The sequence below is a fragment of the Acomys russatus genome, chromosome 13, assembly GCF_903995435.1.
Source record: "Acomys russatus chromosome 13, mAcoRus1.1, whole genome shotgun sequence".
Classification (NCBI taxonomy): Eukaryota; Metazoa; Chordata; class Mammalia; order Rodentia; family Muridae; genus Acomys; species Acomys russatus.
Window position 1 is genome coordinate 48027513 of NC_067149.1, and position 19624 is coordinate 48047136.

At 47.8% G+C, this 19624-nt stretch overlaps 1 protein-coding gene across 1 annotated transcript; it reads right to left on the bottom strand.

Annotated features, from left to right (window-relative positions):
* Positions 1-515: 515 nt before the first annotated feature.
* Positions 516-19324, bottom strand: Atp6v1e1 (ATPase H+ transporting V1 subunit E1). Its single transcript, XM_051155274.1, has 9 exons — positions 19148-19324; positions 14860-14925; positions 12378-12487; positions 11536-11602; positions 8893-8982; positions 8192-8260; positions 5262-5356; positions 2442-2529; positions 516-981 (listed from the first exon to the last, which is right to left on the bottom strand). The coding sequence occupies exons 1-9, from the start codon at positions 19178-19180 to the stop codon at positions 919-921; spliced, it is 681 nt and encodes a 226-aa protein (XP_051011231.1). The 5' UTR covers positions 19181-19324; the 3' UTR covers positions 516-918.
* Positions 19325-19624: the final 300 nt, after the last annotated feature.

Genomic DNA, 19624 nt, shown 5'->3' on the forward strand with positions numbered 1-19624 from the left:
TCATAAACCATATCACACTAAGGAACCCAAGTCTCATGGGCCTCAGTTCCTTCCTGCACAGCCTGCTGCAGAGAAGTGGAATAACTTCACACGATGACGTCAGGCCCGGAGAAAGCAATCCTGTTTTAAGAATGGTGTTCCTACCCAGGCGGTGGTGGCGCACGCCTTTAATCCCAGCACTTGGGAGGCAGAGGCAGGTGGATCGCTGTGAGTTCGAGGCCAGCCTGGTCTACAAAGCGAGTCTAGGACACCTGAGGCTACACAAAGAAACCCTGTCTTGAAAAAAAAATAAAAAACAAAAAACCAAACCAAAACAAAGAAACAGGCTAGAGAGATGGCTCAGTGGTTAAGAGCATTGGTTGCTCTTCTGAAGGACCTGGGTTCAACTCCCAGCACCCACATGGCAGCTCACAACTATCTAACTCCAGGATCTGACAGCCTCACATAGACATACATATATAGAAAATAAAAATAAATTTTTTAAAAAAGAAAAAAAAAGCACAACCAAATCCAAATCCACATAAACTTTTGTTTTAATAAATAAAGAATACTTGTGGCTTAGATTTTAAATCACATTTACAGAAAAGGAAAACTAGACCTAAATAATAACCGTGAAGCTAGTACTGCTGGAAGAACGCAAGGCCACATGCACTTTACACGCACAGAACAGGGACAGCGTGCACAGCGCACTCTAGACTAGACAGGAGCAGGAAAGGTGGGTTCGTGGTGAGGGCAACAGCGCCATCTGACCCCTCACGTCCTGCCACCGAATCAGTGCGTCAGATGGGCTGGGGCTGCGGCCTTGCCCACACCAAGTAGCCCTTCTGTTGACACTGGGCCAAGGGCATTAGCTGCAGAGGGTGTCCACTGATTACAACAGAAAGAGAAAGCCACACGGGTATCTGCACCTCCCCAGGCTCAGTCCAGAAACTTCCTGTTGGCATTCGCACCAAACAAGGCCCCTCGGACTTCGGGCATCATCTGTAAAGAGTCAGCAAATAAGGATCTCAGTTAGGGCCTTGTACAGCTGGAATCACCATATGGGGAGAAGGTGGAGCTTCGCACATCAGGTCTGCCCTATGTGCTGTACGGCGCCAGAGACACTGAAGCAGTCAGACTGTGCACTCAATGCTTACAAAAGGGACAGAGAAAAAGAAGGGCCTGGGGTCATCACTGTACACTGAGGTGGTGTATCTCATCACACAGCACCTCAGACATGCTTTCTGAATGCCTACAACCCACCAGGAGTGACCGCAAAGGGCAGTCAGGATGGAATCTGTGCTGAAGCTTTAACAAACAGCTACAAGGACTTACACTTCCAAGGCTGTGGCCCCTTAGATTCGCCACACTGGCTTTGTTGGGGGTCAGGCAGTCCAGCCTGGACTGTAGGAAGATTTCTGGTGGTCAGATAAAAGCCAGCATTCCCCAGGATCCTGTGAAAGCAGTTTGCACCTGCCAAAAGGAGTCATTTCCCTGACCTCCTGCAGAAGGGACAGATGGCTACCTGTGGTTGTGTCAAAGTCCCTGAAGGCCTCCAGGCTCCCTCGGTATCACAAGTACCTGCTATCCATCTCAGTGTATGTGCTAGCATCCTAGCCCTTCTCACCTCTCAGGCCTCCCTTCTCCCAGATCCCATTTGTTCTCTTTACGGCTCTGCCCCCACTGTCTCACCACACTTGTCTCTTGCTGGCCTCTTACTCCCCTACTATGCTCTTCTCTCTCTCTCTCTCTTCCTCCCTCCCTCTCCGCCCCCCCCCCCCTCTCCTAGCCCTGGCCATGTTCAGACTGGTCTCCTTTCTCTCTCAGCTCTGGGCAATTCCAGATGCCTCTGGCTGCTCTATCTCATCTACAATAGAAGTGGATGGCCAGAGCTGCACCCACCTTCCCCTTTTTGTATCTTTGCTGCTTTCTCTCATCATGGAACAATCATGTCAGCATTTTTTTTTTTTTTAACTGTGCTGTTCACATATAGCTTTATGTACTGAAGACCTGGAAGGACTGTCTGTGTATGTGTGTATGTACACACGTGCGCGCATGTACGGTAATACTACCTCAGCTTCCCAAACAGCAAAGCTACCACATCTGTCTAAACTTCTCTTTTCACTTTTTTGTTTTTCAAGACGGGGTCTCTCTACACGGAACCGGTTGTCTTGGAACTCACTCTGTAGACCAGGCTAGCCCCAGACTCAAGGCTAGCCTCAGGCTCAAGAGACTTGTCTGCCTCTAGGCGTGCACCACCACACCTGGCCTAAACTCTACTTCTAGTCAGGGATTAAGAAAGTTAACAGTGTGCTGTTGACCACCATGCCTCAAAGATGAGCAGTGTGCAAATGTGGGGATGTAAAGACCAGCAGCCTTGCACTCTCTTTGACGGGCCTGTGTTCTCTGCAGCACTTCAGAGCAGTGCCAGCCACCAGGTGACCAACATCTTCCACACTCACCTGCTGAGCGATGAGGTCCAGCCGGCTCTCCAGAGTGTTGGAAACCTTTATCTTGCGATCTCCATTATAGACTTCAACTCCACCAGCTCTACAGAACACAGAAAGTAACAGGCTCGAGGAGGTGTGCATCCCTGACACAGTACTCCCTCAGTACATGGCAGCCTACCCATGTCAAGGGCACAGCAGGGCGACAGGCTTGCCACAAACTCAGTGCCAGCCCTCCCCAGCAAGGTGGAAACTGGTTTCAGTTCTCTCAGCTTTGAATCATCGGGCAGCCTAGGAGAGGTGGCACCTGCATGCCCCTGACGGATAAGGACAGATGACTCAACATCCCTGGCTGCCTACTGACTGCCTCTAGCCACCCCTCACTTGTCACCACTCCTCAAAGCCTCTCAGCACTCAAGAGGCAAACAGGTCAACTGTATTACAAGGAACCATGGGGAACCAGATTCACCTATGTCAGGTACCAAGATAAAGGGACTATCGGACAAGGGCCCAGATACTGTTTGAGGCAGTACCTGACTAGGTAGCCCAGGCTAGTCTGGGACTCCCCATCTAAAATTCCTCCTGCCTGCTGTGATCTAAGCGCATGTGCACTAAGCGCAGGTTGGGAAAGGTTCTACATTTTCTCCTTGAGCGTCCAGTGGACGGTCACTGTGCCCGCCCTCCCCTTTCTGTGTCATTACCTCCTTCTCTCCCCAGCCTGTACGCTTCACAATGGCAACATAGTGCTCGGTGAGATCCTGACTCCTGGGGGTTTGTTTTGGGGGGAATGTGAGGATGGGAAGGGAGAGGAATAAGCAAAGATGATCCAGGCAAGCACCGGCGTCAGCTGGGCTTTCTTCTCTTCCCTCTTGTGTGCTGAAACAGGGCCTCCTCTACAGTCCAAACTGCCCTCAAACTCTCTATTCTTGGTCAGAGCCAAAGGCTGAGAAGCACCCGCTCTGTCTAACCTGCCTCCACTTCCTGAGCGTGTGCACCAGGCCTGATGAGCCTACAGTTTGTTGTGGCTTCCTAACTTCTCAAGAACCTGAGTCTTATGCACACTAGATGTGATGAACAAGGAAAGGCACTCTGATAAACCAGAAAGGGAGTATTAACCACACCAAACAATACCACTCTGCCTGAAACAGTATGTCTGTAAACGCTTAACTGTGATACTAAAATTAAAAACAATATTTAATTCATGTGTCCTGCAAACAAGAAGTGCCTCTCTCCTGTCACCTGGTAGAAACGAGCAGATCTTGAGCTATTTATTTTGCATAGTATGAACATTTCCATAGCGTTCTTTTCAACCTCGTGCAGTTATGCTGCCCGGGTTGGGAGCAGCACAGCTGGGATGATGTGCATGTCTATGCTCGAGTTTTGGAAAACACCCACTCCATGTACATCATTTAAAATAATAATAATAATAATAATAATAATAACAACAACAACAACTTCTCAGGCTGTCATGCGCTCTTGACAATGCTCTTGCTTCATCACCCCAGCACTGTGACACAGGCAAGGGCCGCCAAGCCCAGCTTTTCCAGGGCGCTCATTCAGAAGAATCAGTACACCTGGCAGTGTGTCTCAGACTTGAAGACACTACCCAATGGTGGCATAGGTGCTTTATTACTCTTAGGTACCAGGGGTGGGACCCAGGGTCTCACACCTGCTGGGCACACCCCCAACTGCCAAACTACACCTCGGCCCATTTCATTCTAATCTCTGAAATTCAAAACACACATGATGACAAAGCGCCAGGAGCCTCAGCCTCTGCAGCTGATGTCTTTTGCACTGGCTGCTCGGTTTCCACAGCACACCGGGACCACACTGAGTGCTGCCTAGACATGATCTCATTTAATGAAGTCAGCTGGGCATGGTGAGCCATGCCTTGATCCCAGCCTCCTGATTTCAGACTGCTGGAAACAAGACCAACCTGCTCTACAGGGTGAAATCCTGTCTCGTCCCTCAGCACCAGAAAAACAAAACAAAAAATGAAGCCAAGACTCAGTGAGATGAAGTGAGTGTTCCACCACCACTCAGTCCACGGCAGAGCAGGGAAGCAAACCCACACCTGAACCCTGATGCTCATGACGTCATGGGCTCTACCTGGAGTAGCAAGAAGTAAAACCCCAAACCCCCAAATCCCACCTTAATGACAGTGTTCTCAACCCACTTCCCATCCCTAAGCCTCATTCTTTCCATTAAGTTCAAATTATGTCCCAAGATTCTGCTCCAGGCTAGGCAGTGGCAATGTGACATCAGACTGACAGCTTTGGGCATCAAGCCTTATTTCCAACGGCTCCCTAGGGTTGTGTCCCACACTTCCCACATAGAAAGCTCCACCCAGCCGAGCAGCGCCACCCCTCTGACCCCTTAAAGCAATGGAGAACCAGATAGAAAAACAGGCCCAGGCACCTGGGGGACACAACCACTCCTCTCCTTCAGTAAAGACCTCACCCTAAAAAACCACTGCTCTTAGTTAGGGTTGAGGAATAAACCCAGCCATGGGCTTTACCTCTGTCCTAGCTGGTTCTGTATCAACCTGACACAACTAGAGTTATCAGAGAGGAAGGAGCCTCAGTTGAGGAAATGGGCCCAGCCCATGGTGGGTGGTGCTGTCCCTGGGCTAGTGGTCCTGGGTTCTATAAAGAAGCAGGCTGGGGCTGGAGAGATAGCTCTTCCAAAGGTCCTGAGTTCAATTCCCAGCAACCACATGGTGGCTCACAATTGTCTATAATGAGATCTGGTCCCCTCTTCTGGTATACATGCAGGCAGAACACTGTATACATAATGAATAAATAAACAAATGGACTTAACAGAAAGACTTCTTACATGTCCTCAGGCAGATAGGCCTCCTGGTCAATTTGGACATCAACATCTTTTTTGGTGGCAATTTTATACATAGGAATTGCTTTTTGTACTGCAGCCTGGGGGCAGGGGGCAAAAAACAAGTAAAGATTTTCAAGTAAAAGCAAACTTTGCTGCTGAGGTCATACAACAGTGCCATTCCCCCCCCCCCCCCCCCCTTTTTTTTTTTATTTTCGAGACAGGGTTTGGCTGTCCTGGACTCACTTTGTAGACCAGGCTGGCCTTGAACTCACAGCTATCCGCCTGCCTCTGCCTCCTGAGTATTAGGATTAAAAGTGTGTGCCACCACGCCCAGCTAACAGTGCCATTCCTGAGGAAGAATGAGGAAATGGGAGACCACACACAGGTTGGAAACATAAACTAATCTGTGAAGAGTCAATGGGCCTGGCAACTGAATGGACCTGCCAGGGACGCCAGTGCCTGAGCTCAGGTGTAAGACAGTGTGGTATCGTTGTGTGGTGGGGTTTGGCTATTGGCCTGACTTTAACTGAAGCTACAGAAGTGACACTGGCACCTCGTACTAAGAGAGACTTCACTCCCTATGATAAAGAAAGCACCAGGCTGGAGAATTGGCTAGGGCTAAGAACAAAGGCTTGAGCTGAGCGCCATGGCATATGTCTTTAATCCCAGCACTGGGAGGCAGAGGCAGGCAATCTCTGTGAGTTCGAGGCCAGCCTGATCTACAAAATGAACTGAGGACAGCCAAGGCTACACAGAGAAACCCTGTCTCAAACAAAACAAAACAAGAACAAAGGCTCTCCCAGACAACTGGAATATGATTCCAGCACCCACAAGGCAGCTCACAACCATCTGACTTCAATTCCAGCAAACCTACAACTCTCTTCAGGCCTGGAAGGACACCAGGCACACAGGTGGTACAGACTTACATGCAGGCAGAACACCCATATGCATAAAAGTTTTTTTAAAAGATTTATTTATTTATTACATATACAGTGTTTTGCCTACACAGCAGAAGAGGGCACCAGATCTAATTATAGATGGTTGTGAGCCACTATGTAGTTCCTGGGAATTGAACTCAGGAACTTTAGAAAAATAGTGTTCTTAACCTCTGAGCCATCTCTCCAGCCCTCATAAAAATTTTTTTTAATTAAAAAATTTAAAAGTATTAGAGGTTAAGAGCACTGACTGCTCTTCCAAAGGTCCTGAGTTCAATTCCCAGCAACCACATGATGGCTCACAACCATCTATAATGAGATATGGTGCCTTCAAGAGTTACATGCAGGTATCACACTGTATACATAAAAAATAAATTTTGAGGGGAAAAAAGCATTGTTGAGTATGAAGTGACAGGAGGACCTTTATGCACTGTGGGTAGGAATGTAAAACAACACAACTACCTAGAAACTGTATGGCTCTTCCTCAAAAAAATCCAACACACTGAACTTACTTAGGCATTTGGCTCACTGCAGCCACGTCAGAGACCTTTGGCTGTGACTCTCAATGGTAAGCCTGAGGGCCAGGCGCTGTGACACGCCTATAGCCTCAGGACTGGGCTCTGAGTTCAAGGCCAGCCTGCTTTATACAAGCAGTTCCAGGGATGGAGATGGCTCAGAGGTTAAGAGCCTGTCTGCTTTTCCAAAGGTCCCGAGTTCAGTTCCCAGCAACCACATAGTGGCTCACAACCATCTATAACGAGATCTGGTGCCTTCTTGTGGCAGGCAGGCACACACGCGGGCAGAATACTGTATAAGAAATAAACCTTCAAAAAGAAGTTCCAGACCAGCCAAGTCTGCGACACTACTGTCACAGAGAATGAAAAAGCAAAATATGGACTAGTTAAAAACTTTTTTTTTGCCTGGTGGTGGTGGTGGCGGCAGCAGTTGTACAAGCCCTTAATCCCAGCACTTGGGAGGCAGAGGCAGTGGGATCTCTCCTGGTCTACAGAGAAAATCCCTGTCTCAAAAAACAAAATCTGAGCCGGGCGTGGTGGCGCACGCCTTTAATCCCAGCACTCGGGAGGCAGAGGCAGGTGGATCGCTGTGAGTTCGAGGCCAGCCTGGTCTACAAAGTGAGTCCAGGACAGTCAAGGCTACACAGAGAAACCCTGCCTCGAAAAAACCAAAAAAAAAAAAAAAAAAAAAAAAAACAAAATCTGTTTTTTTCTAAACAATATTCATTTTGTGTACAAAGAGGTCAGAAGGGCAGTGACTGTCCTGCACAGGCTGACCTGCTCGGCCATCTTGCCTGTGCAGTCTATTTAACATGCTGCAGAATCACTCACTGTCTTCGCTAGTTTCATGGCAACTCTACACAAGCTAGAGTCACTTGGAAAGGGGGACTCACAATTGGGAAAGTCTCCATAAGGCTGTCCTGTAGGCTAGTCTGTGAGGCACCCCCTTAATTAGTAGTAGATGCGAGGGCTCAGCCCACTGTGGGCACTGCCACGCATGGTCTGGTGGTCCTGAGCACTATAAGAAAGTGGAGTGTGGTGACACGTGTATTTACTTTCAGTTAGTGGCAGAGGTAAGAGGATCTCCGGGTTCACGGCCAGCCTGTTCTACATACCAAACTCCAGAGGGCCTGTTTCAAAAACAAAACAAGCCGGGCAGTGGTGGCGCACACACCTTTAATCCCAGCACTAGGGAGGCAGAGGCAAGCGGATTACTGTGAGTTCGAGGCCAGCCTGGTCTACAAAGTTAGCAGGACAGCCAAGGCTATATACAGAGAAACCCTGTCTCAAAAAACCAAAACCAAAACAAAACAAAACAAAAGGAAAAAACAGCAGGGTGAGCAAGCCAGTAAGCAGCTTGGCGTTAGTTCCTGCCCCGACTTCCCTCAGTAACCACATTCTACCAGTTAAATCACACCTCTAACACTTTGCTCCATGTTTTAAACAACAACTAGCAACAATAATAATAATCTCAGTTCTTTACCTTCACCAAGGGGAAATCTTGTTTTCTGCAGCGCACAATCATCCGAGGCTCCAACAGCTGGTACAAGCCCTGTAAAAAGCAATCAGAGTCTACAGTGGAAAACACAGCACACGGTGTCTTGTAGTTGTCTCTGGTGTCACCAGGTAATGCTGCAGAGACAACACGCAGTACAAGAACTCAGAGAGCCAGCCTCGTATTGACGCTAGACACAGACTGGCACCGGAGACTTTCACTGGTCAGCCACATTCCGATGGAGTCCTATCAGCTAGGCTGAGGACAAACACTCTGGGTTAACATGGGTAAATGAATGCGATCATAACTCAGAAGCAGACAATTGTTTGCCCTTTTTTCTTTTTGGCAGTGCTAGGATTGAACCTGAGGGTCTTTCACGCGCTAGGCAAGTATTCTTAACCACCAGGCTATGTCCTCAGTACTAAACATGGACTTTCAAAGCCAACTTCAAATGCTGGCAAGTAGATTTGACTAGAGTTAGAAAGGTCGTGTGAATTGACAGGAAATAGTAGTAACCCCTTCAAGTCTCAGACAAGCAGATGTTGCCACCTTGTGCGGCACACAGCACAAGACACAGGAAGGAGGAAGAAAAAGAAGTTAAGGCGGGAAAGCGAGCTGGCCTCTGACAGACCTTTTCAAAGGCTCTCAGGGCTGCAGCTGGGAGAGGCAGCCTAGGCACGGGAGCATACCTGGAGGACCAGCCCATCCAGCAGCACTTGGTACCGGGTTGTGTCTTTTACCACCTTGCTGAGTCTCTGCTTTGCCTCGCTTAGCAGATCCTACAAAGAACGGAAAGAGAAGGCTTTGTATCTGCCCGTCCTAGGTCATGGTCATCACCTCACACCCACTGCTGGGTCTCTGCACGGCACACATCCTGAGACACGGGGTAACATGCATGTCTGTGCTACACACACTACGTGCTGCTGGGAGACACCACTGCTCTTAAGTTCTGTCTAACAGATCTGCGTGACCCAGAAACCTACAGGACAGATGAGCCTGGAAAGATCTGCATTGTAATTCCATGGCTCAGTGTGTGAGGCCTCGGGGACTACACAGCAGCAAGGGCAGGCAGCATGGCGGTTTATGCCTGCACTGCCTGGTCAGTGGAAGGATCATCACAAGTCCAGGGCCTGACTCTCTACATAGGGAGTTCCAGGTTCTGGGGCCACTGACAGCTTGTCTCTAAAACAAAGACAGCCAGGAGCACACATGCCTCTAATCCCAGCACTTGGGAAGCAGAGGCAAGTGGATCTCTGAGTTTGAGGCCAGCCTGGTTTACAGAGCAAGTTTCAAGACATCCAGGGCTATACAGTGAAATCCTGTCTCAAAAAACCAAACCAAACCAAAACCAAACTACCACCACCACCAAACCGAGCAGCTATCTGGGGCTATAGGTCAGTTGGTAGAGTGTTTGCTTACCATGTATGAGACCCCGGGCTTAGACCCCATAACTATATAAAACTGGCCACCAAGTTGGGCGTGGTGGCGCATGCCTTTAATCCTAGCACTTGGGAGGCAGAGGCAGGTGGATTGATGTGAGTTAGAGGCCAGCCTGGTCTGCAAAGCGAGGGCAGGACAGCCAGGGTGACATAGAGAGACCCTGTCTCAAAAAACAAAAAACAAAAAAACAAAAGCAAAAACAAAACAACAACAACAACAACAACAGAAAACCTGATGCCGGGCGTGGTGGTGCACACTTTTCATCCCAGCACTCGGGAGGCAGAGGCAGGCAGATAGCTGTGAGTTCAAGGCCAGCCTGGTCTACTAAGCAACTCCAGGACAGCCAAGGCTAACACAGAGAGACCCTGTCTCGAAAAACCAGAAAACCAAAACTAAAACCACAAAAAACCCTGGCCACTGTGGTGCATCCCTGTAAACCAAGCACTAAGTGGATGCAGGAAGCTAAGATGTTCAAGGTCATCCCTGGCTACACAGGGACACCTAAGCCAGCCCAAGCTACATATTGGTATTTGGCACCCCCAGGAACAGTTATGCAGACAGTCCAACTGTGAAACACCTGGACGAAGAGCCAGGCATGGCACGCCTGCTGCAGTCTCAACACAACAAACACTACAACAGCCTAAAGCAAACCAAGAAATGCCCTGTGAGTAAAGCTGGGGGCTTGGGGATCCAGCTCAGCAGCAAAGTACTGTTGACAGGCTCGGGCACTGTGTCCTGTCATGGGCTTTAAAAAAGAAGCCAACACATGAGTAACATCATAAACATACTGAAGTCAGTGAGGACCAACCAGCTGCGACTCAGCCCTGCCATGGTCTCCTAGCTACCCATCTGCACAACTGCCCTGCCAAGCACACGACAGGCTGGAGTGTCTCCTAGGTTACCAATGATCCTGTACAACACGGTTGCTCAAAATAGTTACACATCTAATTCCCTTTTTGTTTTTGACAGTCTCACTATGTACCCATGGCTGACCAGAGCTCCCAGTGCAGCCTCAAATTTCCAGTGATCCCATCCCTGCCACCTGAATGCTGGGATGCAGGTGTGCATCACCATGTCCAGTTTCCTGTGGTGCTGGGGACCGTCCAATCACATCAGCTGTCGCACCGTTGCAGGAGCTCCCAGACATGAGGTGTGCTCACTGTAAGTCACAATTTCAAACATCCTAATACAAAGAAAAAGTCTCCATGCCTCACTAGCCCCGTTGAGTATTTTATTGTAGAATAAAAGGACTAAAATAAAATTCTTCTTTGTTGTTTTGTTTTTGTTTTTTTGTTAAGATAGGGTTTCTCTATACAGCCTTGGCTGTCCTGGACTTAAACTCTGTAGACCAGGCTGGTCTTGAATTCACAAAAGATCCACCCTCTTTGGCCTCCTGAGTGCTGGGATTAAATGTGTACGCCACCACTGTCCAGCTAAAAATTTTTTTTTTAATTGAAGGCAGCATGGCTTAGTTTTACACTCATGGCCCTACACTCAGCCCCCCTCCCCAATGTACTCTATGGCTTACTTCTTGCTGTATGATCTAAGACTGTCTTACATGACTGCTGCCATGCCTGCATTTATTGTTAATAATATCAAGTCCAATGATTTGCTGAACAAATGGTTTTCTCTTCAAAAAAAGCTTATAAATCTGAGCATGGTGGTTTGTAACCCTCACTCAGAAGACTCAGATTGCAAGATCAAGTTTTAGGCCAGCTACATACTGAGACATTATCACACAAACAAGCAAGCAAACAAAAAAATGCCAACCCAACCAAACACAAAAGCAACAACAAAATCTATTTTCTCTAAATATTCACTAGTGACTCTCTATCACGGGAAAGTGAATAAGCATTTCACAGCTTCACAACTGGGAGGAGCTAATTACTCACAGTGATGAGGTCATCTCTTGCTCTGAGGACTTTCAGCCTTGCCTGATTCATCAAATTGGACATTTGACTGCAAAAGGAATGGGAGACTATCAATAATACAATATAAGAAGCAAAAACTACAGAAAAGTACTCAACAACCACGTAAGCGCAAAGGACCCTTGATAACAATGAATAACCTTCCAGTAACCCTGGGAGGTTTCCGTGTTCTCTCATCATTTTTGTTCTTGAGGTTTTTTTTGGTTTTGGTTTTTTTTTTTTGGGGGGGGGGGTGTTTCTGTGTCCTTGGCTGTGCTGGAATCACTTGCAGACCAAGCTGAGATCCACCTGCCTCTGCCTCCCGAGTGCTGGGATTAAAGGCACGTGCCATCACGCCCTTGCCATTTTTGAAAACTCGGGAGTCTGCTGTCCCAGACATTAGCTACGGCCCCAATGGAGGTTTCTGTTCCACAGTGATGGAGAAGTTCACTCACTTGTGAAGTTAAGGACTAGACTCCCATCTGCTGCCTTGCCTCCCACATTTGGAACTTTCTTTGGATACAGAGCTGCTCTTGGGGAATGGCGTTTGGGGCCCTGCACAGGGCTAAGTGAGCACCGCCCCACTGAGCTACTCCCCGTGGTCTCGGTTCATTGATTTTCAAAGCTTCTTGATGTCTGAGGACACAGCTCAGCTGGTTGGTGGAGCGTGTGGACATCACTAGGCCCTGGACTCAGTCTCCAGCTGAAGTCACTTATGGTGGCACACACCTGTGAGCCCAGCGCTTGGGAGGTGGAGGCAGGAGGATCAGCAAGTTCAGGCCGCTCCAGGCTTCCCTAGTTTAGCCCGCTAACCATCACCTACTTACATTTTCTTCTGCTGCTCAATCTGCTTCTCTTTCTTCTCGTAGTACTCCATGATCTTGAGTCTCTGCGTCTGCACCAGGCGGCCCTTCTCAATGTTGAACTCTTCTTCTGCCTACGAATAGTTAATGTGCATTAATCCACCACACGGGATTGGGCCAAGCGTTTTATTTTGAGCACTGAGAACAACGAATACTTTCATATATTCACTTGTTCCCTATCTGAAACAGAAAATCTAACACTTATTCTCAAAGATTACTTTGATTTTTGTTTGTTTGTTTTGTTTTTGAGACAGGGTTTTCCTTTGTAGCGCTGGCTGTCCTGGAACTTGCTGTGTAGACCAAGTTGGCCTCAAACTCAGAGATCTGCCTGCCTCTGCCTGAGGGTGGGGATTAAAAGCCTGTGCCACCACACCGGCTTGTTGCTGGTTACTTGTGTGTGCGTGTGTTTTGTGGAGGCCAGATGAAGGTATCAGATCCTGTGGGGCTCAAGTTACAGGTGGTTCTGAGCCACCGGTACAGGTGCTGGGAACCAAACTCTGGTCCTAAGTAACAACTGTAATACTTTAAGCCAGCGAGCCATCTCTCCAAGCCTGACAGTCTTTTTTTATTTTAATTTTTCTTTTTCTTTTTTTTTTTTTTTAAACATTTATTTATTATGTACAGAGTGCTCTGCCTACATGTACACCTGCAGGCCAGAAGAGGGCATTAGATCACATTACAGATGGTTGTGAGTCACCATGTGGTTGCTGGGAATTGAACTCAGGAACTCTGGAAGAGCAGACAATGCTCTTAACCGATGAGCCATCTCTCCAGCCCCTTATTTTAATTTTTCGAGACAGGGTTTCTCTGTGTAGCCTTGGCTGCCCTGGACTCACTTTGTAGACTAGACTGGCTTCAAACATTACCTGTCTCTGTCTCCCACAGTGCTGGGATTACAGGTGTATGCCGCCATGCCTAGCTCCTGACAGTCTTTTCTTTTCTTTTGGCTTTTTGAGATAGGGTCTCTCTGTATTAGCCTCGCCTGTCCTGGACTTGCTTTGTAGACCATGCTGGCCGCGAACTCACAGCGATCTGTCTGCCTCCACCTCCTGAGCGCTGGGACTGACAGTCTTGTCATGGTGTCTCTTCATAGCAATAAGACCCTAAATAAGACAGTTTCACTCGGCACAATACCACACCTAAAGGAAGCCTCATGCCTGCTAGAGATGGCCAACACAAAACAAACTCAACGGTACCTTTCGAGAGGCTCTGTCTCACAATACTTTGGGCACTGTTTTAACTTCACATGTCCTTTGCCTGTCTTTATTGTTTCTGATTTTGTTTTTATGAGTTTTGTGTGTGCATCTGTGCATTTCTGTGTGTGTATATTTCTTGTGGGTTTTTTTTCAAGATTTATTATTATGTATATAGTGTTTTGTCTGCACATACATCTTCACACCAGAAGAGGGCACCAGATCCTATTATAGATGGTTGTGAGCCATCATATGGTTGCTTGGAATTGAACTCAGGACCTTTGGAAGAACAGCCAGTGGTCTTAACCTCTGAGCCATCTATCCAGTACCTTGTGCGTTTTCTTTCTTCTCATTCTTTCTTTATTTTTTTTTTCAATAAAAATACAGTATATGCCGGGCATGGTGGCACACGCCTTTAATCCCAGCACTCGGGAGGCAGAGGCAGGCGGATCGCTGGGAGTTCGAGGCCAGCCTGGTCTACAAAGTGAATTCAGGATGGCCAAGGCTACACAGAGAAACCCTGTCTTGAAAAACCAAAAAAACAAAAACAAAAAACAAAAAACAAAAAAACAGTATATGAACACATGTGCCCACAATAAGTATAAAAATTGTTTTAAAACTTCAAGGAACAGGAGTTCAAGATCATTTTTCACTACATTGCTGAGTTAGAGGCCAGCCTAGGAGACTGACATTCTGTCTCAAAAATGGAGGGAGGAGGCTGCCAAAACAGCTCTGAGGGTTACTGCGACCAAGCCTGAGGACCTGAACTAGAGTCCAGGGACCACATAGCAGAAGGAGAAAACTGACTCCAGAAAGTTATTCTCTGAGCTCCACATATGCCCACTCCCCAAGAGAAATGCAACTGGAAAAAAGAATTTAAGTGGCACTACATAGATTGGTCAACTGTTGAGGGCACTCACACTTCTGGAGGACCTGGGTTCAGTTACAAGCACCCCCATCAGACAGCTTTCAACCACCTGCACCCACAGTTCTGAGTTGCCATGTGTGTGCTGAGAACCAAACTCAAGTCCTCAGGAAGAGCAGCCAGCACTCTTAACTGCTGAGCCATCTCTCCAGCCCCAAAATAAATATGATATATAATGAAACTAGTTTCTTTGTATGATGTTATAAAAATGAGACACATGCTGAGAGGTGGCTGAGAGGGGGCGAAACTAAACAATTCTTAGCAGCAATAATGCTTAGCAAAACCAAACAGCTCGAACCTTTAGATGACTAGAACTAGAAAATCTCACCTTCGCATCTATTTCTTCCGCTTTCTCGTTGGCTTCTTGTTCGATGAAAGCCATCATGTGCTTAATCTATGTGGGGAAGACATGATGTGTTAACTCGGTGAGAGAAGACAGTGACATCTAACTTCAGAGTCAGTAGGTAGTCACACGAGGATTACCAAGTTCCAGGCCTACCTATCCTCATGGCACTTCCACAGCACTGCAAAGACTGAAGAAAATACAAGGCTGACTATCACTTCCCTCCCAAGCACCATCCGGAACAAACCAACATAACTGAGGACTCCTCAGGTGGCGTAGTTAGCATAAGTCGCTCACTTCAGTTCCTGGAGTTTACTGTTCGTTCACATGTGCAAGGTGTCTAAATATGCTCCCCTTCCGCGTGGATCAGTCTTCACTTGCCTAACCTCAGGCCCCAGCTCAGCCGACAGCTCCTGAACCTCCCACATCTGCACTCCTAATGCACTCTGTACCTGCTCTTCTAAGCACCTAAGCATCTGGACAGGGTCTCTCTGTGTAGTCCTGACTGTCCTGGCCTCACTTTGTAGACCAGGCTGGCCTAGAACTCACAGAGATCCTCCTGCCTCTGCCTCCCCAGTGCTGGGATGACAGGCGTGCGCCACCATGCTCAGCTTCCATCTATCTGGTCTTCTTCTTTCCATTTTTATTTACTGTGTGTCCATGTTTGTGGGTGTGCATATGCCACAGAGGCCAGCACCTGTAGAAGACCCACCATGTGGGTCACAGGGATTGACCGTGCCAGGCTTGGCATCAGGTGCTTTACCCAATAAGCCAGCAGTCCTGGTTGGGTTTTGGGTTTTTTGTTTGTTTGTTTTTGAGACAGGGTTTCTCTGTACAGCCTTGGCTGGATTTGCTCTGTAGACTAGACTGGCCTTGTACTCACAGCGATCTGCCTGCCTCTGCCTCCTGAGGTTTTTGTTTTGTTTTGTTTTTTGTCAACTTGACACAATGACACAAACTAGAGTTATCTGAAAAGAAGGGATGCACAACTGAGAAAACGTGGCAAGCCTGAACGGCATGTTTTAGAGATTCATGTGGGAGAGCCCAGCCCACTGTGGGAGGTGCCACATCTGGGAAGGTGGTCCTACAATGTATAGAAAGGTGAGCTGAGGGAGCCGTAAGGAAGAAACCCTTGAACAGTCTGTCCCATGGCCTCTCTTTCAGTCCCTGCCTCCAGCCCCTGCCCAGACTTCCTTTGAGATAGACTGTGATGTGTAATTGAAACTCATATCCAAGTCACTTTTGGTCATGGCGTTTATCACCGCACTAGAAATACTAACACACACAGAAACAAATGTTATTTTTAAAAAGCATCTTAAGACACTGGGCACAGCAGCACGTGCCTGCACTTGGGAAGCAAAGGCAGGTGAATCTCTGTGAGCCAGCTTGAGTGAGCCCCAGCCTCAAAAACACAGACATACTTTAACAACGTGATCACTGTTTATAAATGCTCCGAGATCCATTTGGCTTCCCTGGATGAAACCAATTCCAACCTGTATTACCTGCCCTCCTTAGCTGTGCAGGGCCTCTCAGCCACAGACGTGCCTTCATCAGCCTAGCAAAGGCTCCCATTTAAACTCAGGCCAGAGAAGCCTGTTTACAGTCAACCAAGATGACTGCATGAGTCAACCTCTTAAGGACATTTAACTCCACCCCTGAACCAGAAAAGAAAAAGAATGAAAATCTGATATAATAAGTAGCCATACTCTAAATCCTGAGTGAAGGGAAGGGAGGATGGCTCAGTGCTTGCCCCCCATGTTGAGGACCTGAGCCAAGCACCACACTGTCCCAAACCAAACAGACATTAAATTGAGAATAAAAAATGACAGGGGAAAGGGAAAAAAAAAAATTCTTTTTTTTTTTTGGTTTTTTGAGACAGGGTCTCTCTGTGTAGTCTTGGCTGTCCTGGACTCACTTTGTAGACCAGGCTGGCCTCGAACTCACAGCGATCCACCTGTCTCTGCCTCCCGAGTGCTGGGATTAAAGGCATACACCACCATGCCTGGCTAAATCTAGGATTTCTTAAGCACCTATTATTTGCATGGCACTTGGCCTTATATACTGCTGAGAATATACTGAATAAAACATTGCCCTTGCGTGGTGGCGCATGCCTGTTATCCCAGCACTCGGGAGGCAGAGGCAAGTGGATCGCTGTGAGTTCGAGGCCAGCCTGGTCTACAAAGTGAGTCCAGGACAGCCAAGGTTATACAGAAAAACACTGTATTGGGAGAAAAAAAAATTGTCCTTGGCCTGGGAGTGTAGCTCACTGGCAGACCACTTGCCCACCAAGACCTGGGTTGGAGCCCTACCCACTGCAGAACAAAACAGGCCCCTCATACAACAAAGGCCTCTGTTCTTACTGGAGTGAGCACAGACTGTAAAGAGTTCTTTAATATAAAGAAAAATGGGTCTTCTAGAACAAAATAAACATTCCTGTGGAGGTCTTGGCCTTCCACACATTCTAACAAGGAAAGAAAAGGAAACTGGGGGGGGAGGGTGAGGGGGGGTTAAAAAAAACGGGAACTGGATTGTGACTGCTGGGAGCATGAGGAGGGCACTGTGCTTTCCCAATGCATCAAGAGTTTCCTATGCTAAACCCTGGGGCAGTGACACATGTCCCAAAGCCCTGGTTTCTGTAAACGTACCGTGGGGTTTCTTAACCTTCACAGATGTCACCCCTGTTTCCTTTCCGTAAATATCTTCTCCACTCCCAAAAGGAAGAAGAAGCACCTAACTGTTTTCGATGCGTATTTGGTTAAGGATAAAATGAAAAGATATTTCTACCAAAGACATGGAAACATCAAAGACAAAAACTGTTCATCCAGGAAGACTCAAGAGTCGGTTAGTGCGCTTCAGTTTGGGGAGGAGGGGGTGTTTCTAGTTCCTGGTGGGGGGGGGGGAGTACTTAGTTCTCTAAACTGTGTGGACATTAAATTGCAGCTTTACATTTTCTTTTCTGCAAACTCATGTAGCTCGGGTGAGGAGGGCTGCATCTGTAATCCCAGCACTACAAAGCAAGAACTTATTTCAGAACACCAAAGGAAAAACATCCTCTAAATAAATAAATGGATAGATGGATGGATAAATAATAGACAAGTCCCAGGAGACCTGTTATCAGTCAGCAAGACAAACGGGAAGCACTTTTCTCTTGTTTCGAGACAGGGTCTCTCTGTGTAGCCTTGGCTGTCCTGTTGACCAGGCTGGCCTCGAGCTCACAGAGATCCGCCTGCCTCTGCCTCCCAAGTGCTGGGATTACAGGCATGGGCCACTTTTCTCTTGTAATAGACCTGTCAGCACCCTGTTTCTCCCTTATAATGCGCTTTTACTTTGATTTCATTTACAGTGTGAAGTCAGGCTGTGAAGCCCAGTTGGCCTGAAATCGTGATTCCAAAGCAGCCAGGCCTACACAGGTGTCATCACAACTGGAATTGTAATATTCCTAGTATTTAAAAACTTCAGTGTAAATCCAGGTGCAGTGGCACAAGCCTTTAATCCCAGCACTCAGGGAGGCAGAGGCAGGCTGATCACTCTGAGTACGAGGCCAGCCTGGTCTACAAAGTGAGTCCAGGACAGCCAGGGCTAACACAGAGAAACGCTGTCTCAGAAAAATAAATAAATAAATAAATAAATAAATAAATAAAAGGAAAGAAAATCAAAAGGCTAAACTCATCCTCAGAACTGGACAGCAGCCTGGGCTACAGAAGACCCTGTCTCAAAATGAGGGTGGAGGAACTGACCTGAGCTCATGATTACTCACCTAACTTGTGGCTTGTAAGTGCAGTAAGAAAAGGCTTTCTCATTCGACAGATATTAAATGTACACCTTAGGTTTATGATAACTTTCCGAGATAAATAACCTCGGTTTACTCAACGATGGTCCTCAAAAAGCAAGCTGCTTTTCCCTAACAGTCTCTTCCCTATTATATATTGTAGATCAGTCCTTCGGGCTTAAAAAAATGAGGGGGTAAAAACCCCTTTCAACCTTTCCACAAAACTGCCGGATTAAGTAGTGAAAATCCCAGGAAAAGGGGGGTTGCGGAGATGGAAGGCAAGTGGAAGCAGGAGACCAGCGGTCACGTGAGATGCGGTGCAATTCCCTCACCCCCGACCCGAGGCCTGCAAAATCATCCCCGCACAAACCACTCGCCCCCTGACAGGAGGCAGTCCAAGGGGCTCCGCCACGGAGCTCGGGCCGCCCTAAGAGCTAGCTTTGCTGGAGCCAAACGCCAGCACAGACCTCACTGCGGCTGCGCGGCACTCAAGCCGGCCCTCACCTGCTTCTGTACGTCTGCATCGCTGAGCGCCATGGCGAAGGCGAAGCTCGGCCAGGGGACAGCCTTGAGTTTGGGCTTGAAATTGCGGCGGAGCGGACCCGAGACGAAAGCCCAGGACAGACGCCGCTTCTTTTACTTTATAACCCCGGCTTCCGGTTCCTGCCAGGTGACCAAGAGGCAGACCCTTCTCAACCAATAGAACGAGAACTGTGCCCTCGGAAGTTCCGCCCTAGCCCAGCTTTCCTCCCAAGCGCCTGCGCAGACTGTCCAGCCAGTGTCTTTTCTGTCCCAGCTGACTCGTGACTGTTTGTCAAGGACAAAATACTGCATAAGACAAGTGAGAGAGCTTTAAGGATTCTTTTTCTTTTTCGAGACAAAGTTTCTCTCTGTAGCCCTGGCTGTTCTGGACTCGATTTGTAGACCAGGCTGGCCTCAAACTCATAGAGATCCGCCTGCCTTTGCTTCCCGAATACTGGG

Excerpts from the sequence above, each read along its gene's own strand:
- Atp6v1e1 (XM_051155274.1), bottom strand. The coding sequence starts at position 19,180 with ATGGCGCTCAGCGATGCAGACGTACAGAAGCAG. Across the intron at positions 8,983-11,535 it reads CAAGAGATGACCTCATCACT|GATCTGCTAAGCGAGGCAAA; the intron begins GTGAGTAATTAG and ends CGTTCTTTGTAG. Across the intron at positions 5,357-8,191 it reads AAGATTTCCCCTTGGTGAAG|GCTGCAGTACAAAAAGCAAT; the intron begins GTAAAGAACTGA and ends CCCTGCCCCCAG.